The sequence below is a fragment of the Sorex araneus genome, chromosome 1 (assembly GCF_027595985.1).
Source record: "Sorex araneus isolate mSorAra2 chromosome 1, mSorAra2.pri, whole genome shotgun sequence".
NCBI lineage: Eukaryota > Metazoa > Chordata > Mammalia > Eulipotyphla > Soricidae > Sorex > Sorex araneus.
Genome location: NC_073302.1, coordinates 127,934,012 through 127,959,643, shown reverse-complemented (window position 1 = coordinate 127,959,643; position 25,632 = coordinate 127,934,012). Strand labels below are relative to the sequence as shown.

The window sequence follows — 25,632 nt, the reverse complement described above, 5'->3', positions numbered from 1 at the left end:
AGTCAGAGAGATAGCCTCAGAAATCTCAAAGCAGTATACAGAGAAGGAGAAAGGTTATTCCAGGAATTATCCTCATTGTTATTGTCTTATTACTGTTGTTTCTCTGTAAATTCTTTTAAAACTCCTTTTTTTTTAATAATGTAGGAGTACTGCTATTTATTCAGCCAGTGATAAAGCTGATTGAATTGGACATGAACTCCACACTACTTTTTTAAATTATATTCTGAATGTTAACTTTATTTTATTATTATTTCCCCTCCTTTTTTTTGATTCACCGTGAGATATGGCTACAAAGCTTTCATGTTTGAGCTTCGGTCATATAATCATCAAACACCCATTCCTTCAACAGTACACATTTTCCACGACCAAAATCCCCAGTTTCCCACCCGCAGACCCCGCTCCCCGTTTCAACCTTTCCCCTGCTTGTGTGAAGGTGGTGAATATACCACAGGCGGATAATTTCCCCCATATTCTATCTCTACTTTGCTTACATTCGATATTTCAACACCAGTCTCACCACCACTCAAGCCTACTGAAAAGGCAATGCTAGACGATTTGTTTTATATTGCTTGTTATGGATAGAATATAATATCCAGGAAATTCTATGTCATTCTCTTCTGGGAGCTTTAGTTTATAGTCTCTGGGTCTTGGCCATTGATCAGATTATATGGCGCCAGGAGCAGTTTGTGGGTGTGACTGCCAATTTTCTGGAAAACTGGGGACCTGGGAAGAGGAGGCCCAGTCCTGATCCAAGTGGGCGTGGAGATCTCAGATCACGGGTTCCTGCATATCTGGGTTTTCCTGCCAGGCCGCTCTCTGGTGAGGTCCATCCCATTTTGGGTGAGACTTGTGTCCTTTTGGGTGAGACTTATCCGAGCATATGGAAAGTGGCCTTGGACATGTGGTGGTTGGGTTCTGGATATTTTTGGCTGCTGGGGTTCTGCTTGGGTCAGGGAGGGAAACTCAACCAGTCCACCCCCCCCCCACACACACCCTCAGAGGTGCCCTGGTGAAGACAGTCTGGAACCAGGTCAGGGCATTCTGTGGCATTCTCTTCTGGGAGCTTTAGTTTATAATCTCTGGATTTTGGCCGTTGATGAGATTATATGGCACCAGGGGCAGTTTGTGGTGTGACTGCCAAGCTACTGGAAAATTGGGGACCTGGGGGAGGAGGCCAAGTCCTGATCCAAGCGAGCCTGGGGTTCTCAGTCATGAGTTCCCACCTACCTCTGCGCTACAGGTCCTAACTACATCTTTTGATCTCTTTCGAGATTTATGGGTCTCTGAAATAGCACTGTAACATTGTTGTCCTGTTGTTCGTTGATTTGCTCCAGCAGGCACCAGTAATGTCTCCATTGTGAGACTTATTGTTACTGTTTTTGGCATATTGAATATACCACAGGCAGATTGCCAGGCTCTGCCTTGTGGGTGGGATACTCTCGGTAGCTTGCTGGGCTCTCCAAGAGGGACAGTCTCTGAAATAAGGCCAATAAATGAGCTTATGAAGCTGAGCCGGAGGTGGTTTGTAGGTGTGTCTCCCACATACCTAACTTTTGGCTCCTTAATTCTCTGTAAATTTGGCCCCAAGTTTTTGGGGTCTGGCCAAAGGCACAGAAACAATTTGGGGTTATCTGAAGGCATCATCAAGCTGCTGATGCATTTACCCCACAGGTACAGGTTTACCTGCTGGTGGCACCATACGCCCTTCTTTTGAAACTCTTACCATATGCATAAATTGACCAGAATAAGAAACATGATAATTAGGTCCCCTTAAAACTTTGCCTACTTATTTTAAAGATCTTATTATTTATTTAAAGCCTGATATCTTGAATGTTTCCTTAGCATTACCTTCACCATTCTCTTTCATGCCATTTTACATAGTTAACTAGCTGGATGTGCAATTTTCCCTTTAAGTAGGTGAGACTGACTGTTAGATAACTGTGAATTTAAAACTACCTGACTAAAGGTAATCCAACTTGTAAATGAATTGGAAACTTCACTGGATATGACCAGTGGCTGGGGATCTGAGCAGAGTTTGACTCTCCGCAAATGAGGCATGTTGGAGTTAAAACACTTCTTTGTGTCATTACAGTGAGTAATGAAAGTGTGGTTCTTCAAGTTATATACAAAAAATGAGAAAGAGAGTGTGTTACCTTTTTTTTTACTTGCATAGTGGACAAAGGAAAAACAAAAACATATTCTGCAACTGCTGAAAAAATGTCCCTCTTCAGATAGTACAGTGGGTAGGGCTCTTGCCTTGCATGCCACCCACCTGGGTTCTATCCTCACCAACCCCACACACTCCCCTGGAGCAATTTCAGAGTGCAGAGCCAGGAGTTTCCCCTGAGAATCACCAGTATGGCCCCCAAACAAAAACAAAAATGTGGTGACTTTCAGAAATATTTTTATCTTTTTGAGAAGGAGTGTGAGATCCGTCCTGTGCTTTCGTGGGAGTCTACAGTCTGTGGATGTGCAGCATACTGCTCTCTTTGCTTACGTCTTTCTATTCAAATGCTCTCTCCTTTGTCTTTCTTTGCTGCACATAGAACAGCCTTCTTAGGGCCTTATATTTTTTTCATCACTGTATTTGTTGTCCGTGTTCTCTATTCGAATGTGAATTTTATGAGAGCAGGAGCCTGAAATGGTTATGGCTCCGTTCCTAGTCCAACTGTTAAGTGAAAGTTGAATGATTTTTGAAGGAGATGATGGGGAAATAAAGATATGTGTAAAATAATAAAATGGGCACAAATAGCTTGTCTAGGGGTTTTAGAGATAAGTTTCAAAGAATGCTCATGAAAATCTGACTCATTGTAAGAGTCCCAGTTTTGTCATTGTAGTAATGAGAGGCACAAAAATGACAAACCAGAAGAAATCCCCAATACCTGAATTTCTGTCAATAGTTTGACCTCACTACCAGCATGGCCTGTCTCCTATTCTCTGCATCCTTTCCATACACACTAGAAGGAGAGACAAGGACTGAGACAGTTGCTCATCAGAGAGGAAGGAAGGACAGGCACAATGGTAATGGGCCTGCCAGGCATCAAGGCTGTCTTGCTGGTGACAGGGGAAAATAATTTGAATTTCTTTCTTACTTTTTTGTTACTCCTGCCTCCCTTTCTTATTCCTAAACTACACTGGAACTTCCTCTTTTGCTTCCTTTCACAGTCAGTACTTTTCTTACCATCCTGCCTGGAAAAGCAGGTGATGAGCTTTCCTCTGGTAGAAGGCAGAATGAATATAAGGGTTAGGGCTAAGAAACTGGCCACTAAATTACTGTCCTTGTAGTTACTAACTGAGCTTCTCATAATCTGCGGTAAGGGGTTGGGTAAAAATCACTTTTTATTTTCTAGCTTGACTTTTTTTTGCAGGGGAATATTAAGGATGGAGAAAAATTAGAATAAATTTTTATAAAAAGAATACTTGCTAGTGTGTTTTTCTTGTTAAGCTGATTTCAGGTAGTTGATATTTTCCCCCTGAAGCACATTGAGATGTCACTTCACAACAGTCAGATTGGCACACATGAAAAAGAACAAAAACAGTTAGTGTTGATGTGGTGATGGGGAAAAAGGAACACTTACTTACTGCGGATGTCAACCGGTTCAACCTCTTTGGAAAACAATATGGACAGTTCTCAACAAAACCTAATTGAGCTTTCACACAACTCAGTTGTTTTCATACAACTCAGCAAGGCATACATATTTTAGATTCTATTTGTAACTATTGACATTATAGTATAATTTTTTTTTGTTTTATAGCAGTTTGGGGGGTTACAATGATGAAGTCATTTTAAAATAGTAAATGCTTGTATATTAATAGTGAACTTTAAATCTAATGTGATAATTCATAAATACAGTTTATGAGTAAGATGTGGTGCTATTTCTACATTATATTCAAAAGTTGAGCTTATATTCATGAGAGAAAATAGAATGTAATTTTCTCCTTATCATTTCCTTACCATAGTGTAGTATCAAGGTTATACTGAGCTCTCAAAGTGAATTGATTGTTTGTTTATTTCCTGAAAGAATCTGTAAACATAGCATTATTTTCTCCTTGAAGTTTTAAGAAATTAACCTGTAAAACCATTTAGACCTAAAGATTTTTAAATTTTTTTTCTCTCTCTCCCTCCTTCCTTCTTTCCTTCCTTCCTTCCTTCCTTCCTTCCTTCCTTCCTTCCTTCCTTCCTTCCTTCCTTCCTTCCTTCCTTCCTTCCTTCCTTCCTTCCTTCCTTCCTCCCTTCCTTCCTCCCTGCCTCCCTCCCTCCCTTCCTCCCTTCCTTCTCTTCCTCCCTTCCTTTCTTGTAGGAAGAATTTTACTTATGGTTCATTTTACTGAGAGTTGAAAAAAAGCACCACTTAAAAGAATGTAATTGAACGTGATAGAATGAAAAACAAATGAACGAACAAATTATAAGCCACCAGTTGGAAAAACAGGAGTCCTATATTCTAATACCTTCCTCAGAGATGGATAGCCCTATGCTCTGACACCCTGTGGAGAAACAACAGCCATGGATATTGAGATATGTGCAGGATTTCATTTTACTAAAGGTCAGTTCATCCATCAGCAGCAGGGTTCACAGCTAACAGCCCTCCAGTGCCTGGGGAGGCTCACCTGAAACAGGCATTAATGCTCCAAAGAGAACAGAGAACTAAGCAATCTCAGGTACGCCTCTGAGCTCTCATGAGTCCAGAAGTGTTTAGCAATCATAGGGAGCTTTTGACTTTATTTTCTCACTAGCAGACCTGGGAAGATGCCTCTGGCTTGAGTGGCATGGTACTCTGCCTTTTGTCCATTAGCCACACACACACAAAAATACCCCAACCCCAACCATATGTAGACCTTTTTTTTTTTCTGACTATGCTTTTATGGAAATATGAGCTTTACGTACTAACACTAGGTATTTTAGTATGTTGGTCCTAACCATATCATTGTAATTCGTTCTGATGAAATAACTTATTCAATAATTGATGGAACCTTTTACACCTAGTGTTTGCATTTTATATCACACTCTCAAACTTTCTTGTATAAAATGTATGAAAATATTAAAGTTTACAAGTAAATTGTTGATCTCTATAACCCCCAAATTTGCTTAGTGGGGATGTTGAACCAAAATGTCCAGTTGAACTGAGGAAATCACGAAACACTTTCAGTTTTCGGTGTCACAGGTTATTTTGGCTCAATAATATCCATGTTTAGTAGTCATTTATTCATTTTAAGGCAGACTTTAATGCTTAGATCACATATTGATCAGTTGAAATCTCACAGATTGCACTTAAGTGCAAACATGATTTTTTTAGGGGTGAAGTATTGCAAAGATCTGTAAAGTATTTAATTGCCAATTGTTTGCCCAGCACACATACATACTTAAGTGACACATGAAACATTACTATTTTGACATGCTCTATTGCATATACTGTCTCATTTGATCCTCATGAATTTCCATTAAACAGATACCATATTTGTTAGAGGTCAATCCAAGGTTACTCATTAAAGTATATATTGCAGCTAGAATGCATATATTATAGTCATTACAATTCAGTTTCTGTGATTTCACCTGTTTTTGATCTTAAGTGAAATCTGTTGCAATTGAACTCTCAAATTTAAAAAGCTGAAATAGCAAGAGTCTTTTCCTTTTTTTTAAATTAACACAAAATCTTGCAATTCTAGACAGTTATACTGGAAGTGTTTGTCATACCATTCTATGAGGTGATCATAACAAGAAATGTGGGCCACACAAAGGTCCTGTTATATTTTCCAAAATTAAAAGACACTTGTGACAAAAGTAGGGTACCTCTTAACAATTAAATAGCCAAAGATTCAGATTTTTCTTTAGATTTAAAAAAAAAGTCAGACAAACTTTTATTAGGTAATTAGAAAAAAAAACAAAACATAAATCTCATCTTAAACACCTAAGAAATGACCATTATTTTGGAAAATGTAGAGTACACAACACATTCTGAAATTTATTAAAAATTATTTGTAAATTTTAATATTGAGCATCTGAAGTGATTAAAAGATAATTCATAACTTATATTTTTCCTTACATATTTGTATTGTTTACCTCCATTGTTTTATTATTTATATGTATAGTCAGAAAAATTATCCTTTATATCCAGTTTTTCACAATTTGACTAACATACAGGTGTGTAATTACCAGCAAAATCCAAGATAGAAAAGAGTCCTATTATTCACTCACTATAAATCATATCTAAGCTATTTTCTAAATTTTTATAATTGCATAAAATGAATTGACAAATCACCATACCCAAACACATAAAAGTTAAGATATTAACTGTTTTAACTATATTTACTATTTAACTATATTAACTATACTATTAAGTATAGTATGCCAACTATCTATATATTTGGACATTAATTGTTTTAAGTCTGCAGATTTGGAAATAAGGTGAAGGGGAAGAGATAACTAACTTCCTCCCTCCCTCCTTTCCTTCCTCCTTCCCTTCCTCCTTCCCTTTCTCCCTCCCTCCCTCCCTCCTTCCCTCCCTCCCTCCTCCCTCCCTCCCTCCCTCCCTCCTTCACTCCTTCCCTCCCTCCCTCCCTCCCTCCCTCCCTCCCTCCCCCCTCCCTCCCTCCCTCCCTCCCTCCCTCCCTCCCTCCCTCCCTCCCTCCCTCCCTTCCTTCCTTCCTTCCTTCCTTCCTTCCTTCCTTCCTTCCTTCCTTCCTTCCTTCCTTCCTTCCTTCCTTCCTTCCTCCCTTCCTTCCTTCCTTCCCTCTCCTTCCTCCCTTCTCTGCTTTCTCACCTGACTTTTCTCAAGACTTTCTCTTCCCTCTGTGCTCAGGGATCACTCTTGCTGGGCTTCAGGGTAGCATATGCAGGACCTATGGTTAAACCCGGCCTGACCACATGTAAACTAAGCACCTTAATCCCTGTACTATCTCCTGACCCCAGGAGATAAATAATTTCCCCAAATGGCCGAGTTGAGATTGAAACCACCCAAATACATGGTTTCACCAGATTCTACAACTGTACCACTGCACAGCTGCTCTTAACAGAGCACATATTCTGTGAGGAGCATATATTTCTTTTAAGAATTTGAGATAAAAAGCTAAGTAATGTGTTATCTTGGGACAAATGGACCAAAGACGCTAGAAGGGAAGTGGAAACACTTGGAGGGAAAATTCGGCTGTGTAGTTAAATAAATTTTGTTTCTTTTTCATAGCAAAGCAAACTTCTTGGTCAGTATTTTAAAACTGAAACTCATGTGATAATTTTCTTTCATGTTTGATGCTGTCCTAATTTTAGGTTGATATTTGTTGGAGAGCAAAATTTACAAAACTGTGCTGTATTTGTAGAAATGCTTTATTTTATAATTCTATGTTCTGAATGGCAACTTGATCATAAAGTAAGAGTTGTCTAGCTTTATCAGTGGATAAGTTATCTTGGACAAAAGTTATACAGAAGAAAGTATGATTGATCAAAAAAAAAAAACCACCAAAAGCGTGCCTCTTATAGAATCATCTAACTGTGCATATAGGGAGCACCATTAAGCTGTTACATGCTGGGAACATTAGTCTTGATGGAATATTAGTCAATAATAAAAATCCTCTTTTAAAGGATTGCTTATGCAGAATCAAATTTTATTTCCCGAAGTTGCAGAAACGCAGTGGGAATGCAAAGAAAAGCAGAGTGTACAGTTCTTTATAAAGTGCTATAAGTACCAGAGGCACAGTCTCTTGTGCATTCAATCCAGTAAATTTTATAGAAAATTACATTTAATACCATGTATTTATTTTCTTCTCATAATCATGGATCACTTAAATACTTTCGTTAGTTTCAATATAAGGTTATATTAAAAAAGGAAAGAAAATTTATCATTATCCATTTGTTATAAAAAAAAAGAAAACAGGAAGATTTATAATAAAGTAAAACTCAAAGGATCCCAATCTTATTCCACTTGCAATTATAGAATACATTTAAGTCATGAGGTTACACAGCCTTGGCAGATGAGCTGAGCTAATTTATAGGTATTTAATTAACTCCACGGGGTAGAGTCCCCTGTTGTTGCTTTGTGATTGTAATATTTATATTGATAATTATAAAACTAATTTAAAATATTAAAGGAAACCTAAGTGAATTCAGGAAAAGCGCATTCTCTCTCAGACTCCAAGTGTTTTCTATCAGATTGTGAAAACTGACCCAATGTTCATCAAAGAGTATTACTTGGAGCTGCTGTGGTATAAGAAGAAAAGAAGGAGGAAAGAGGAATTTTTTTTTTCCTTGGGGGGTGGGAGAATCTGAAGAGTGTTTTATTATCTTTTTGCAGTCTTCATTAAAAGTAATGTAGGACTCAAAGCAGGAAATGCTGTTTCCTTTAAAAGATACAGGTTATTGGAGATGGAAAGAGAGTACAATAGGTAGGGTACTTGCATGTGACTGATCCTGACTTGATTGCTAACATCTCTGATGGTCCTCAAACCCTGCCAGGCCAGACCCCTGGCAAATAAGTCTATCTCTCAGTTACTATTTATTATTTTTTTAAACTTCTGTTGCATTCTTTTTTCTTCGTACATAGGAGCAATGATACCTTTTTAAGAAAATTTTTTTTTTCTTTTTGGGTCACACCCAGCAGTGCACAGGGGTTACTCTGGATTCTGCACTCAGGAATTACTCTTGGTGGTGATTGGGAGACCACATGGGATGCTGGGAATTGAACCCAGGTCGGCCGCATGCAAGGCAAACGCGTTACCGGCTGTGCTATCACTCCAGCCGCCTTTGTAAGAAAATTTTAAAGTTAAAACCCTGCTTTAGAGTCTGGAGTATTGCTCAGCAGTAGAGGTAGAGCACTTGCTTTACATGTCTGAGGTCGTGGGTTTTGTCCTCAGCATCACACACAGTGCATTTGGAAGGAACGGTGGACTAGAGTGACATAAGGAGAGTAGTGGAAGGTCTTAGGCACTGTCATAGTGGTAAAAGTGCAGTAACTTTGTATATCAGAATGATCATGTTTCTTAAACCATAAAAAAGTTAAAAATTGGTACAAAGTAAGCAAACAGAGTCACCTTTTACTACATGTCTGTTTCTTACTTTCTCTTTAAAAACTGGATAATTTATTTTATTTTATTTTATTTTATTTTTTATTTATTTTTTTTAAAATTTTTTATTGAGTCACCATGTGGAAAGTTACAAAGTTTCAGGTTTAAATCTCAGTTATACAATGCTCGAATACCCATCCCTTCACCAGTGCTCATATTCCACCACCAAGAATCCCAGTATAGCTCCACCCCGCCCCCTCACACCCCTAACCCCCCCACGCCCCTAGCCCCCCCCCGCCTGTGTAACTAATAAATTTCACTTTACTTTCACTTTGATTGCATACAATATTTCAACAAAACTCACTATTATTGTTTGGAGAGTCTCTCCCCTAAAGTCAGACCTGCTGAAAAGGAAGCATTAGATAATTTGTTTTCCATTGCTGAGGATGAAGAGGTATGAGGTCGAGTGACCACACTTAGCGGCCTCTCAGTTTTGGGTTTCTGTAATTTAGTATTTTAGTAACTAAGTCCAGAGAGATATCTGCCAGAAGTTGCATTGTTGCCAACTTGTACTTCTCAGAAAAACTGGATAATTTTGTAATTTTCTTAAGAATCAGTTCATGCAATCTACTAAACTCAGAAGTTACGGGTAAAGTTAGGAACAATGTCATTGAGTTGAGTGGATAGATCTTTTTTGAAAACAAACACAAAGAACAAAGTTTTTCCCTGTTAATTTAACAAAGCATTAAATAAAACTTTGTTAGAGGAAGTAAAGGAAATGTATGAAATTAGTTGACAATGCTTCTCATGCACTTAATGAACAGAGCACTGCATCTGTATATTTTCTCCTAAGCTCCTTCCTGCTTGTCTTTGGAGAAAAAAGTGACTGGTCTGTGTTTTCAATTTGGGTTAACAGTCTGATTGATTATAAAAATATTGGAGAAATCATTAGTAAATATGTTTAAAAACAAAACAAAACCTTGTTTGCAACCCAGAAATGTATCTTTAGCTACTACAGTAATCAAATCACAAGACAATTACAGAGATACTTTCAGTAATTAATAGTACTTTAACTAAAATTAAATTTCTTAGTCTAGGATTAAATTGAATCTCAGCAAAAATTTTCAGTCTCATCTTTTTCTTCCTTCTGTGAAAATTGATAGAAAGCAACAAACTTAGGATGCTACTGAGGAAGGAAATCAGTTTTGTTTACTGGAAAATTCTGAAGCAACTACTTCATTTTTTTCTTATCTATGTGCAATATAATACATTTTCAATGTATTGATGGAGGTGAAAACCTATCAGGCAGATTTATCAGGTCAATCAGGTCAAGTGTTTCAAACAAGATCATATTTTTTTCCTATACTTTGTTCTTTTTTCCCATTAAGTGCAAGCTTTATTTTTTGACATCTGAAAATCAAGGTAAAGTTATTTTGTTTTTGTAAAAAAAAAGAAAGTTAATATGACAGTTAATATAAGCATTCAACAAATTATCTCATTTAGTATAAACTTGGAACATGTAGTAGATTTAGCTCATATTATAAAGCTAGTCAAAAAGCATTGCTATCCCAAGTAAGTTGATATCTACCTTAAGTTCCACTTGAGCTATTGTTTTAGCTTTTTAAAATGAATCAATTGTGTCCCCTCTAATATAAGTGAGAAATATTTTTGCTTATGCATTTCTTTTTTTAAATATTTCTATTTAATTAAAAAAATTAACTGTCTAAGATGAAACTCAGGTAATTCACACATGCAAGCTAAATATTATACCTTTGAGTTATATCCCTGACCTATTATTATAAGTTTCTTAAAAAGTAACATTGGTAACATAATACCATGTTCCAGTTGACAGTTGGTAATTTCATAAAGCATGTTTTCATATCTAGGAATCTAAGAAGCTTTTTTTTTCATTTCAAGGTCTGAGCACAGTGGACAAAGAGGTGGTGGTGGTAGTGATGGTGGTGGTGATGGTGGTGGTGATGGTGATGTGGTGGTAGAAGTGGTGATAGTGGTGGTGGTGATGGTGGTGATGGTGGTTATGGTGGTGATGGTGCTGGTGGTAGAAGTGGTGATAGTGGTGGTGGTGATGGTGGTGATGGTGGTTATGGTGGTGATGGTGCTGGTGGTGGTGCTGGTGATGATGGTGGTGGTAGTGGTGATAGTGGTGGTTGGTGGTGATGGTGGTGTTGTAGTGGTGGTGGTGATGGTGGTGGTGATGGTGATGTGGTGATAGAAGTGGTGATAGTGGTGGTGGTGATGGTGCTTATGGTGGTGCTGGTGCTGGTGGTGGTGCTGGTGATGATGGTGGTGGTAGTGGTGATAGTGGTGGTTGGTGGTGATGGTGGTATTGTTGTTGTTGTGGTGGTGGTGGTGATGGTGGTGATGGTGGTGGTGATTGTGATGTGGTGATAGAAGTGGTGATAGTGGTGGTGGTGATGGTGGTGATGGTGCTGGTGGTGGTGTTGGTGATGATGGTGGTGGTAGTGGTGATAGTGGTGGTGGTGATAGTGGTTGTGGTGGTGGTGGTGATTGTGGTGGTGGTGGTGGTGATGGTGGTAGTGGTAGTGATGGTGGTTGTGGGGGTGATAGTGGTAGTGGTGATGGAGGTGGTGGTGATGGTGGTGATGGTAGTATGCAGCTATTGAGGGCAACTCTGCTGGGCTGGCACTGGTGCTACATAAATTACTTTTCTTGTTTCTCCAAGAGTCTATTCTCATCTTTTCCCTTTGTCAGGTTATTTTGTGACAGCAAAAGAGCTTTTGATGCAGGAACAAAGATGATGTGGGATGAGAGTCTGAAATTCTCTTCTCCTTGAAATCAGAACTTGGTACTAGGTACTAAGGAAATCAGTGGCTGATGAAACCTGTGCTCTGAGGCCACAGATACAGGAAGTGAACATATTTCATAATCACTTTATATTATATGCAAAGAAATTTTTTGTATATTCACTCATTTCATCCTTACAACCACATAGTCATTTTTATTCAACTGCTTGTGATCTATTTTATAGAGACCGAAGAAAAGAAGATAAGAAAAGTTAAACATATTGCCACATTTGTAGATCTCAAATTTCTGGTTTGATTCTGGCTCTAGGGCTTGAATGCTTCAGCATCACCCTAATATAAGGGTGGGGGTGCATTCTAAACTCTAAGAAATTGGAGCTTGTTGTTTATAAGTGTAGTGTTAACCTGTTTTTTTTAAAGAAATCTGAATTGAGTAGTCTTGCAGAACTATTTTAGTGGAGATGAATTCTTTAGCTTCTATTTGTCTGAAAGGCTTTTATCAATCCTTCAAATATGAGTGAAAACTTAGCTGCATAGAATAGTCTTGATTAAAGGTTTTTTCCCCCCACTTTTTAACTTTGAATATCATATGTCCTGCTTCAGGTTTGTTAACTTTTTTTTTTTAAGAGTTCATGCCTTTTATTAACCCATACAGGTAAATTATTTGTCTTCTGGTTTGTTGAAACAGTATGTCAGACAACATTTGCCACAATAATGTCTGTCAAAGTGGCTGGCCATAAAAACTCCAGCACCACATTCATCTGAAGGGCATTCCCGGCGAAGGCGGCTGATTTTGCCATTCTCATCCACCTTGTAGTATTTCAGGACAGCCAGTTTAACCTCCTTTCTCTTATGCTTATTCTTCTTGGGAGAGGTGTAAGACTTCTTCTTCCTTTTCTTTGCACCACCCCGAAGCCTCAAAACGAGATGAAGAGTGAACTCCTTTTGGATGTTGTAGTCAGACAAAGTACGTCCATCTTCAAGTTGTTTACCAGCAAAGATCAATCTCTGTTGATCAGGTGGAATTCCTTCCTTATCCTGGATCTTGGCCTTGACATTTTCTATCGTATCCGAGGGTTTGACCTCGAGAGTGATAGTCTTCCCCGTAAGGGTTTTCACGAAAATCTGCATCTTGGAGGTGGGCCCACCGCAGATGGCGGATCGGAAAGCAACTTTTTTTGGTCAGAAAATATGATAGTCTTTTGGGAGTTTCCTTAAAAATAATTTTTAGTTTTTTGTTTCTTGACATTAGAATTTTGTCTTTATCTTGATTTTTTGCCATTATTTAAATTATAGTCTGTTGGTTCAGATCTTTTGGACTTACTTCCTTTGAACTATTTTGGGCTTTGCACTCAGGAATTACTTCTGACGGTGCTGTGTGTGTGTAGAGGAACCATATGGGATGCTGGGAATCGAACCTGGGTCAACTGCATCAAGGCAAATGCCTTACCCACTGTATTATCGCTCCAGCCCCTTCATTGGAACTTTTGAACTTCCTAGATCTGTGTTTCTGATCCCTTCTTTATACTGGGGAAGTTCTTTCCTTATGATGCAAATTTTATTCCTCTTGGTGCTCTCCCATAAATCACTTGTATTATCCTCACCTTAAAAATTATTTCTTTACATATGCTAGTTTTTTTAATGCTTTTTTCTACATTCTCAAATTCACTGACTTAATCTTTGGATTCTGCTATTTTATACTACTGTCGTGTTCTCTTAGTGCCATGTTCTCATAAAATCTTCATTGTGTGCATTTTTCTCTTGTCCAAATTCCGACTTTTTATGAAGAATTCAGTCATATTATTTGAAAGACTCATCTTTTTAACTATGTAATAAAGCCTATTACATAGTGGAGGCATTATGAAGACACATAGGGAAAGTACAATCATATGATAGAATAATGATAAAGTCATAAACCAAGGAATAGAAAAGATTATTTGAAAACACAAGAAGCAAAATGAGACAAGGAGTTAAAACGCTCTCAAACTCAAAGGTCAGCTGCCACTGGGCACTAATAACTTTCTACTCTAGTGGAACTGTGGAATTAGATTTCAACATGTCATTTCTGGGGCCACAATTCAACCTAAGCAGGAATCCAATGAGTAAACTTACTAAAAAAAAAGTTTTCTTTTGGGGCAATATGTTTGTTTATTTGGGGGTATATGTTAATATGAGTGATACAAGGAAATACATATTTAATTAACAGCTTTAGACAAAGGTTTTTACTAAACATTTATTAGAAATGAATGACATTGGGCACTATTTGGTAAAAAGATTATAGCAAAACCACAAATGCTAATGCTATTGTAGCCATGTTACCTAAACTTTGATAAAAAAAAAATTAAAGGCAAAAACCAGCATTGAAAGAGTTTTGATAATTCTACAGCATCTTGAGGAGTTGATGTTATCATTATTTTGGCTTTACACTGTAGTTCTGTGAAGAAGAATGATAAACACCTATTTCTTTTTGTTCTTTCAATTAGATATGTTCTTTTGGGAAGTATATGCTCAATTTATCCCTTTCATCTTAGAGGTTGTCTTAAATTCTCCACCTTCAAGATGTTGCAATTCAATACCATGTTACATTATTAGTTTCCTATTGATGCTGTATAAATTACCACAAACTCAATGCTTTGAAAATAAGAGATTGGAAGTCTGAAATGTGTGTTAAAGGACTAAAATTAAGCTGTTAACAGAGCTTCCTGTTTTCAGAGGCTCTAGAAGACACCAAGTTTCTTGTCTTTTCTGGTATTCAGAGGTCACCTGCTTTTGTTGTTTTTTGATGACCTCTGTACTTTCAAAGTCAGCATTATAACATCATCAAATCAATCTGTTTCTCTCCTTTTCTTTTTCATTTTCTCCTCTGCATCTACCTCCCCAACCTCTCTTAATATTTAATAGTAGTTGTTTAGCAGGCTGTCTCAGTGAGGATCTTAACAAAATATCACCTGTATACAAGTGCTTGTGCTTTTCTGCCTCTCATAATGATTTTGTTAATCCTATTGTGCCTACCCAGGTAATTCAGGATAATCTTGTCATCTTAATATTGTTAACATATTTCTTCTGCAAAGTCCCTTTTTCTTGATAGGTAATGTGTAAGTAGTTTTTAGGGATTATGATTACATTTGCTGGTGCCAATAGCCTTTCTACTACATATGTTAGTTGCTAAGATTCTTTTCCCCTTTTCTGTATCTCCAATTTGAGATCATGGAACTTTGCAAACTGTATTTCTGCTTTAGTCGCTGTTTCTTTGTTAGATTGTGCCAACAGGGGGTATTAAAGGATATTGAAATGCAGTAATGATCGAAAGGGGATTTAATTCTTTTTCTGGTTTGATGCATTTATTGGCATTACCCAAACAATGATCCTTATGCATCAGAGGATGCTGCAAACCTCAGTTTTTTCTACATTCTCAAAACAGTCATGCTTTAGAGTCAGTCTCATTACCCTCAGTTGTAAAAGGGGTACATAGGTACTATACAATTGTGGAATGAACCTCTCAGGAATTCCAAGCCTCCCTTTATCAAAACCAGTGTTTCAAGTCTCTGGGTTATGATAATCTCAAATTATTGTCTTTGTTTTTCCAACCTAAAATGTAGATAGAAGTTTCTAATAGTTATTACTACATCGTTTGTGTTTGCATTTTTCAATTCTCTAGAGTCTGTTCAGTAACTTAATTATATTAAAACCTACTGGTTGAAATCCCTAATATGCATTAGTTTTCCTGATACTTTTGCGCAGTCATCTACAAGTAGGTATAGACTAAGCAGTGAGGATAGCATACATGAAATGGATGGCATTGACTGTGAGGGAAGAGAAATTACCCTAGGCCTCTCTGGTGCCAGTTCTTTTGCAGAAAACATTAAAAATTATTCTAATTTCCAAGATTACAAGATAATTTTCTTCTTAGTGTAGAAAAATTAAATCCCAAAATATATTTACACTGGTTTTGAGCTTTTATTGAAACAGAGAAAAATCATTTAAAAGCATATAAAACAAAATTATTAAAGAGTCTAAATACATCTTAAGGTTGAAATTATGCAGAAAATTTTAGTTTGAAAAACTGAATCCAGCATTTACCTAATTTTTAATAGTAACAGTTTATCAGTGCATCTAAGTGAAGAACTTGTGAAAATGACATGTGACCAGGTGTGTATGTATATTTGCGTGCAAATAAACTGCTAAATAACTTTCCATTTGTCTTGCTAGGCAAATGCTATATGCCACACACAATTTATGACTTCATTCACTACATATTTGAACATCCTTTAGATTAAATTCTTGTGAGATAAATGCACTCAACATAAAATAATAATGTTTCAATTATGTCAATGTCATCTTAATCATGTCTGAATCTACTTTTTATGCTATGACATTAATTAGCAGCCCAGAGCCCTTTCTTAAGTTTCACATCCAGCCTTTGAGAGATTATCCATCAGAAAGGAATGATGTTTGTCTAGGAGAATACTTATCTTAATGGACTGAATATAATTATTTTTGAAATGTTCAGATCTTCACTCTTCCATTTTCCTCTATCTTCTGCTAAGCTTTAATGGACCATATAGCTCTTTAAGCGTATTGACACACCATACTGATAGGAAGTGATATGATATAATTCTACCAGAAGTAAAAACAATCAGGTATGTATATATTAGAACACAAACAAGTCCACATTCATACATAACCCACAGAAGTTTCTGGGAAAGTTGGGCACATAGAGCAAGTCATCCAGAAGATTCCCATTGATTTAAAATTGGGTTGCAAGACATAGGGAAAATAGTTTACAAAAGGAAAATTTGTAGTATGTGTGTGTATTAAGCTTGTGTGAGCATGTTTGGGAACACATGGATGAGTAGAGAGTAGAAGGTGAATAATATTGTATTCTAGTCTAAGATAAAGTCTTAAGGTTGAAACTACTAATATAAGGGGCTGGAGCAATAGCAGAGGCGGTAGGGCATTTGTCTTGCAAGCGGCTGACCCGGGTTAATTCCTAGCATCCCATATGGTCCCCCAAGCACCACCAGGAATAATTCTTCTTTTTTTAATTTTTATTTTATCACCATGTGGAAAGTTACAAAGTTTCTAGGTTTATGTCTCAGTTATATAATATTCAAACACCATCCCTTCACCAGTGCCCATATTCCAACACCAAAATCCTCAGTATACCCCCTGCCACCACCCCCCACCCCCAACTATATAACTGATGAATTTCACTTTATTTTCTCTTTACCTTGATTACGTTCCATATTGCAAAACAAAACTCACTATTGTTGTTGGAGTTTCCCTCCAAGAAAGACAGCCCTACTAAGGAAGCATTTGATAATTGATTTTCCATTAAAAGATTGTATGTTTTCAGTTTTTAGAAAAGGCCGCACGGTTCGGATGTGTCCCAGTTCCACAAGCCGGAGCCGTGTTAGTTGCTGCTCAGTGTCGCCAGGGCTCCATCTGGAGAAGGTGTGCTGGCTGTACCTTCTCTGTCCGGATCCCCAGTGTTGCTGGCCCGGTTTCAGGTCCGGAGCATTTCTCCAGCCGCCTTGCTCACCAGAATGCCTGGCCTCTTCTCTGTTGAATCCCACCAGGAATAATTCTTGAGGGCATGACCCAGACGTAATCCCTGAGTATTGCCGAATGTGACCCAAAAAGCAGAAAAATAAAGTCTAATATAAAGGAGCCGGAGCGATAGCACAGTGGTTGGGCGTTCGCCTTTCACGAGGCTGACCCGAGTTTGATTCCTCCACTCCTCTCAGAGAGCCCGGCAAGCTACCGAGAGTATCAAGCCAACGCGGCAGAGCCTGGCAAGCTACCGTGCGTATTGGATATGCCAAAAACAGTAACAGTAAGTCTCTCAGTGAGAGATGTTACTGGTGCCCGCTCGAACAAATTGATGAAATAATATAAAACTTAAATATGTCTGGAGCCAGAGGATCACTGAGGGAGAAATCGAATAGAATACTAGAGTCATTTATAAATTAATTTTGAGTTTCTAAACCAGATTTGTGACTCGAAACCATGTCCAGAGATCCGATTGGCAAACTGTGTATTATGCTCAGTCTCCTGTAGACTTTGTCCAGCAATATCACAGGATAGTGGGTATGGGACAGGTAAAGCTGCTGCATAAAGACAGTAGAGGATTAATTATAGAATATATGATTTTTAAAACCATTAGAGATCATAAGTGGCTTCTATTGTCTCTCTATATATTCAGGTACACCAACTCAACATTTCAGTTTCTTCTTTAGTGTTATTTTTCCTTTTAACTTTGTTGCTCATGTAACTTAACTTCACATGATTAGTAACCATGAATGTGATTTGCTGTATGTTCCCAACTCTTTTACTAAACTCTACTAACTACCAGGATGTTATTTTTTTTTAATGAATATATACTTGTTTTGACTTTTTGGCAGAATTTTGTAACATTCTTAATGCAGCAACAAAAGTAGAATATAAAATATGGCTAAAAGTGAGCTCAATGGCAAGTACATTTGATCTGAATATGTAATTAATTATTAGAACCTTTACATTTCTCTGATGGCTTAATTGAAAAGTCTAGCCTAGAGAGAAGCCTTGGGTACTGATGAGTTAATGTTTTTCAATTTCTATGTGAGGATATAAAAGAATAATGAATAAATAAATTATGTTGCCTGTTCTAGTGCCTAAAATATGTACAAAATACTCAGTGATGTTTCTACTACTAGTAGTATGTCTGTTTTCTTCCCTGGCAATAATTGTTGGGTTCATATATTATGGACTACAAGGTAATATATGACTAATTTGTTTTCTGTTAATTACTGTTATATCAGAGTGCATCTTCTGACACTAAAATATTTAAAATAATTTATGAAATGTTAAATTTATATCTTTTTTTTTTAAATCTGCATCCTTAGCAGATGAACAAAGATTTACCACGTGGATCTGACTTTTGTTAATATGATATTAAGTGTCTAAATATCACAGGAAATAAAAACAAATATAGGTCTTATTGATATATACAAAACATCTGAATAAGTGAATGATTCACTTTTTTTACATCACATATTTAGAGAATGACTTTAGTTATAGCTACACATTAGGAAGTGAAATAAAGAGAAACTGGCTAATTAGTGTTGTCAAATAAACAAAATTCTAGAGATTCCAATTCAGTATCTTGAGCCAAATAAATTAATCAATTTTCTACAACAATTGTATTAACTGAAATATGGCTATAAGTGAGCCCAATGGTAAATACATTTGATTGAATATATAAAAATTTTTAAACTATGCTCTATTATTTATGAGCAGGGAATCAGCATTTGGGAATCGTCTGCTTAAATAAAAACTGAATCCAAGGCCTGTGAGATAAGTACAGGGTTTAAAGTACTTGCCCTGCATCTTGCAACAGATGTTCGAATCCCGGGCACCCCATATGGTCCCCCCTAGCATCACCAGGAGTCACTTCTATGCATAGACCAGTTGAGGCCAAACACTTTCTTGTCCCCCCAAAAGATTAAATGGACACAAAATGCAACTGATTTTCAACAAAAGCTTTCTAAGCTTCTACTTTTGAAGCATGTGTCTATAAAATTTGACAGATTTGATTTTGCTTAGGAATAAAACGTTTACATCACAAGATGTAAACATTTTATTTGGAGGTGGGGGGAAGGGATGGTGAGCACAGCAAGCAGTGCTAAAGAGTCACTTCCTTGTAGGCTTGGGGGGCCATGTGGGATGCTGGGGATTAAACAAAAGTTGGCAATGTGCAAGGCAAGCACCCCCTACCTACTGTACTATCACTTGGGCTCTGTGGTATTTTCTTTTCCTTTAATTCGTGCACTATAAGTCATAAGGCCCTCCAATAATGCTGCTGCTAAAAAAAAAGTCTCCTTTTCCATGTAGGACAATAGGTATAATCAAATGACAATGGGACTACTATGTTTTACTTTCAGAGGGTGTCTATCACAGATAAGAGAGCATAGTTTAAAATTTTCTTTTATTTAAATTTTTTTTTTAATTTTTGATCCACACCCAGTGATGCTCAGTGGTTCCTCCTGACTCTGCTTAGAAACTACTCCAGGCACTGTTCTTGGGGACCATATGGGATGCCAGGGATCTGAACCAGGTTTGGTCACATGCAGGGCAAATGCCCTATCTGCTATACTGTCTTTCCAGCTCCCATTGAGCAGAGTTTTAAAGTTACAGACTTTATAGACTTTGGGACCTGCCTGTGTCTGAAGATTAGTTCCTTTTTTTTTCTTTTTAAATTTTGCTAACTTCTTTTTAAATCTTCACTTCAGTTTCCACAAGCTTCTCAGATGTTTGTGTCATACGAACTTAAAGTGTTTAATGACTTAGCTTTTACTTTATGATCATCATCATTATTACTAAACTTAATTAGCCAATGATTATGGGATATATGATCCCATGCTGTTATCTTTTAAAATATCTAACTGCACTATTCTTTTTTTTTTTTTTTTTGCTTTTTGGGCCATACACAGGGGTTACTCCTGGCTCTGCACTCAGGAATTACTCCTGGCAGTGCTCAGGGGACCATATGGGATGCTGGGATTTGAACCCGGGTCGGCCGTGTGCAAGGCAAACTCCCTACCCACTGTGCTATCGCTCCAGCCCCAAACTGCACTATTCTTGACTTTAAAATACAACCAAGGATGTCTCTAGACTGTGAACTAAGCCATAGCCCCACACCGGCCGAGGAGGGGAAATATCCTTCTTTCTCGGTTTTTTCCCTTTTCAGGGAGAAGCGGCATGGCGTCCGCCATATTATGAGGACTATTAAGCAGGTATGAACTTGGTGGCGCGAGAAGGAGGGAAAAAAAGCATTATGAACTTGAAACAGGGGGATGCTTGGGCAGTCTCTGGCTGGGGGCAATATGGGTGCGAGTTCCGCCAAGATTCAATCTGGGTGGCCACACTTTTGTGTGGCCGCTTTGCTGCTGATCGACCACAATCCAGAGACCAGCTAGACTACTTTTGGTCCCAGCAACTGCTTACAGCCATGTCTGTGAACTAAGCCATTGTCCCATTCTGCCCCAGGAAGGGAAAGGATGCAATTTCTAACATAAATCTCCCTGGACTTAATTACTAAAATACTAAAATACAGAAATCTAAATCCTAAAGATATAGACTTCATCTCTCTTCACTTAGCGATGGAAAACTAATTATCAAATGCTTCCTTGTCAATAGGGCATTTTTAGGGGGGGAAACTCCAACAACAATAGTGAATTTTGTGTTGAAATATGGAATGTAATCAAGGTAAAGAGAAAATGAAGTGAAATTTATCAGCTATGCAGGTGGGAGGTATACTGGGGTTTTTGGTGGTGGAATATGGGCACTGGTGAAGGGACAAGTGTTCGAGCATTGTATAACTGAGACAAGCCTGAGAACTTTGTAACTTTCCACATGGTGATTCAATAAAATAAATAATTTTAGAAAATTTAAAAATAAATAAAATAAAATACAACCAGGGACACATTATAAGACATTTCCTACCCATTTTCCATAATTACCACACCATATTTGATAGAGTTCAATCAGTAGGCAACAAATCATAGAGAGTAATATATATATTACATTGCGCTTATATATATTAATATATATATAATATATATATTATCGCATATTGAGGGTTGCATTTCCCTCCCCGCCCCCCCCGAGCAGAGCCTTGACAGTTGAGGACCTCCAGAACCTAGCAACAGCCATGCTCAGGGCCACTCTCCACATGTTTGGATGAGCCTCACACATAGGGGAGCCGGTGGAGGAACCCATGTGTTTGGAACCCAGGACCAAGATCTCTAAGGCTGCTCGGATTGAAAAAGGGCCTCTTCCACCCAGATCCCCCATTTTACAGTAGGTGGACTGCCCCCAGTGCCATGTAATCCCATCAATAGCTAACACCCAGAGACTATAAAACCAAGCTCCCAGAAGCATGTCACCACAATGCAGCGGCAAGACATCTAATAGCCTAGTTTTCCCTCTTGGAGAACCTGACAAGCTACCGAGAGTCTATTGCCCACTTGGGAGAGCCTGACAAGCTCCCCATGGCGTATTCATATTCAAAATACAGTAACAGACATATACATATCTCTGGGAGAGCCCAGCAAGCTACCGAGAGTATCCTGCCTGCACAGCAGAGCCTGGCAAGCTACCCGTGGCGTATTCAAAATATGCCCAAAACAGTAATGATATGTCTCATTCCCCTGACCCTGAAAGAGCCTCCAATCGTTGGGAAGGACAGGCTGCTAAACTCTCAGTGCTAAGTGTAATAGAGATGTTACTAGTGCCCGCTCAAGTAAATTGACGAACAACAGGATGACAGTGATACAGTGATGCCAGTGGTACTACATACCTCTTGGAGAGCGTGACAAGCTACTGAGAATATCCAGCCTGCACAGGCAGAGCCTGGCAAGCTACCCGTGGCGTATTCAATATGCCCAAAACAGTAAGGATGGGTCTCATTCCCCTGACCCTGAAAGAGCCTACAGTTGGGAAAGACAAGTAAGGAGAAGCTGCAAAAATCTCAAGGCTGGGAGGAATAGAGACGTTACTGGTGCCCACTTGAGTAAGTCAACGAACAATGGGATGACAGTGATGCAGTGACAGTGATATAAAACTTAAAACTTAAAAACTGAAGTTTTCTAAGTTCAATTTTTATTGTTATTAGACAAATGGTATAAAACATTTCCTTAGCTTTTTCATTTTATAATACTCATTTCAGCCTCCATTATGTTTATCACCTAGTCTTTGGTTTCTTTTCTTGCCTTCTCTTACTTTTAGTTTGTTTTTTTTTTCTTTTGCTCTTTGGGTCACACCTGGCGATGTGCAGGGGTTACTCCTGGCTCTGCACTAAGGAATTACTTCTGACTGTGCTCATGGGATGCTGGGAATAGAACCTGGGTCGGCTGCGCGAAAGGAAAACGCCCTACCCGCTGTGCTATTGTTCCAGTTCCTGTTAAGTTTTTTTATGTTCATTACTTATAGTCTAAATTATATAGAAGTGTCTATAGGCTAATCTTGAAGTGGTTAATACTAGGTGTTTTAAAATTTTTTAAAATATTTTTATTTTTATGAAGTAGTTTACAATATTTGATTATATCTAATGTTCAAACACCAATTCCACCACTATAACACCTTCCCATCAGCATATTTGTGATGTTCCCAACCCCTGCCCCAAAGCAGAACTAAAATAATTCATTTTGTGTAAATACTAGTTAAAGGAACCTAAAATAATCCTTTGCTGGTCTGAAGTTATGGCATCATGTTACAAATTAACTTACCTGCCAGTATTTACTTCACATGGAATCTGTCTACATAATTTCTAAATTACTTATAATATACTTTAATTGCTCCTATAGCTATTTTTGGCAAACACTCTACCATTAAATCACATATTTAAATTCTCTGTATGTGGAAATGTGCTCACTTGACATTGCATTATTATTTCAGCAGTGATTTTTTTTAATGGTTTCCTTTAAAATATTTTCTTGACTGAGTAAAGGTCTCCCAATTTCTTTCTGAAGAGATTGGAAATATCTTCACTGACTGTTATGAACTGCAGCCAATTCAAACACATTCTGCTCAAACACTGATTTTTCTAGGCCTTGTCTTTCTTAGGTGTAAGCTAAGAGCCACATCATAGCTTGCTCTGTGCTTGCATATTAAGAGAGTGGCATAATAACCATAGTAGACACAATCTCTTTCAGTTTCACTCACTGAAGTGAATAATAAGCACAATAATTAGTATTACTAGAGAAAACACACCAATAATTGTCAAATACAAATAATTCAAGTTTTATAATTAAACAAAGTATTTGATATTTCTGGGATATGCTCTTCTAACTTAAATAACTTTGATAGAAAATAATTTTTCTGCTTTTATCCAATGCATAATAGACATTCTGTTACTTAATGGCCTGCTGATGGCCACATCACTTAGGCATAATTTTTTAAGTACGGCATTTTGAATTTCCATGCAAAGTCAAGATTAGTCTTGTGGTCCATTGTGTGTGCATACCAGAATAATTTTCTTTGAGAATAGTGTTATTTTTCAGTGTCCTGACAACAGGGATTTCCCAACAAATCCTTAATGTGGAGGTTGCATGTATGCTTATTTTGTATTTTAGGAAAGTTCTCAGATTTCCTCATCTTACAAAGTTGTGTGTGTTTGGGTTTTTCTTGGATTATATTTTCTCATCTATTGTTGTCTTTTTTATGTTTCATAAATTAGAATAACTCAGTCAGGGAAATCGGTATCAAGGCATTTTCTTTCTTAAAAAAACTTTTTTAAATTGAATCACTGTCAGAGAGACCCCTACAAAGCTGTTCATGATTGGATTTCAGTCTTACAGTGTTCCAACACCCATCCCTCCACCAGTGTGCATTTTCAAGTACCACTATCTCCCACCCCCAACCCCTGCCTGCCTCTATGGCAGGAACTTTTCTTCTCTCCTTTTCTCTCTCTCTCTCTCTCTCTCTCTCTCTCTCTCTCTCTCTCTGTCTATCTATCTATCTATCTATCTATCTATCTATCTATCTATCTATCTCTCCTTTTGGACATTGTGGTTTGCAATATTGATACTAAAAGGTTATTAAGAATATCCTTTTACCTACTTTTAACACTCAGTTCTTGTCCAGCGTGATCATTCCCAGCTATTATTGTCATACAGGTCACTTCTCTATCTTATCTTCCTTCAGCTCCCCCATCCCATACTTGTGGTTGGTCATAACCATTGACCAGTCCTCATAACCCTTGTTTTCCCTGGCCATGAATATTAGTCTCTACTTTATATATTTTCATATACCACATATGAATGCAATTATTCTATACCTGTCCCTCTCCTTCTGACTCATTTCATTCAGCTTGATACTCTCCATGTCCATCCACTTATAAATAAATTTCATGACTTCATTTTTCCTAACAGCTGGATAGTATTCCATTGTGTATAAGTGCCATAGTTTTTTTTATCCATTTGTCTGTTCTTGGGCACTCAGGTTGTTTCCAGATTCTGGCTATGGTAAACAGTGCTGCAATGAACATAGGAGTGCAGATGGTGTTTCTGCTGTGTATTTTTTATTAAGGCATTTTCAGTTTCCTTTTGTAACTCTTGTCAGTTGCCATGTGATTTATTTTTGATCTTAGCATTTAGCTCTTTTAGGTTCACAATTGTCTATAGCATGTCACTGTATCACTTATTGTTATCCTGTTGTTCATCGACTTGCTCTAGTGGGCACCAGTAACATCTCCATTTGTCCCTGTCGCATGCTAGTGTAGTCCACGTGCTAGTGGCTTATTGGGGGCTCTTTCAGGATCAGGGGAATGAGAACCATCGTTGTTACCGTTTTCAGCATATTGAGTACACCATGGGTAGCTTGCCAGGCTATGCCATGTGGTAGCTTGCCGGACTCTTTGAGAGGGATGGAGGCTTTTGGGCTGTCCTCTAATCACCTTTATAGGTGTTCTCAGTCTACCAAATATAAGCTTTTTGTTGACTGGCATGTTGTAACGATCTGCACACTGACAAACACGCACCTGCCCATTTCTGGGCAACGCCAGGGAGATCTGCAGTCTCAGGTTGATCTCCTTAAGGTTGGTGGAGTGCTCCTGGAGGTTGTTGAGCAACTGGCAGAGCAGGACACAATCGCGGAAGGTCTGTGCCAGGTTGATCATCTGCACCGAGTACCAGGTCACCCAGTTGTTGACTGGCAGCACCCCGAAGTAGATGAGCCACTGCGTGCACTGCCGCAATGGCTCTATGTCTGATGGTGCTGTGACTCAGCCTGGCCGGGGCAGACGGCGACGCTAAGGCCACCACCACAGTTTCTTTGTGCCCCGCCAACACCATTCTGCCCAAATCTTACAGAACAGCCA

The 25,632-nt window shown here is 38.1% G+C and overlaps 1 protein-coding gene across 1 annotated transcript; it reads right to left on the bottom strand.

Moving 5' to 3' along the window:
• Nucleotides 1–12,387: 12,387 nt before the first annotated feature.
• On the bottom strand, nt 12,388–12,941 carry LOC101550667 (ubiquitin-40S ribosomal protein S27a-like). Its single transcript, XM_055136339.1, has one exon. It carries the CDS (start codon nt 12,903–12,905, stop codon nt 12,435–12,437), a length of 471 nt encoding a protein of 156 aa, XP_054992314.1. The 5' UTR covers nt 12,906–12,941; the 3' UTR covers nt 12,388–12,434.
• Nucleotides 12,942–25,632: the final 12,691 nt, after the last annotated feature.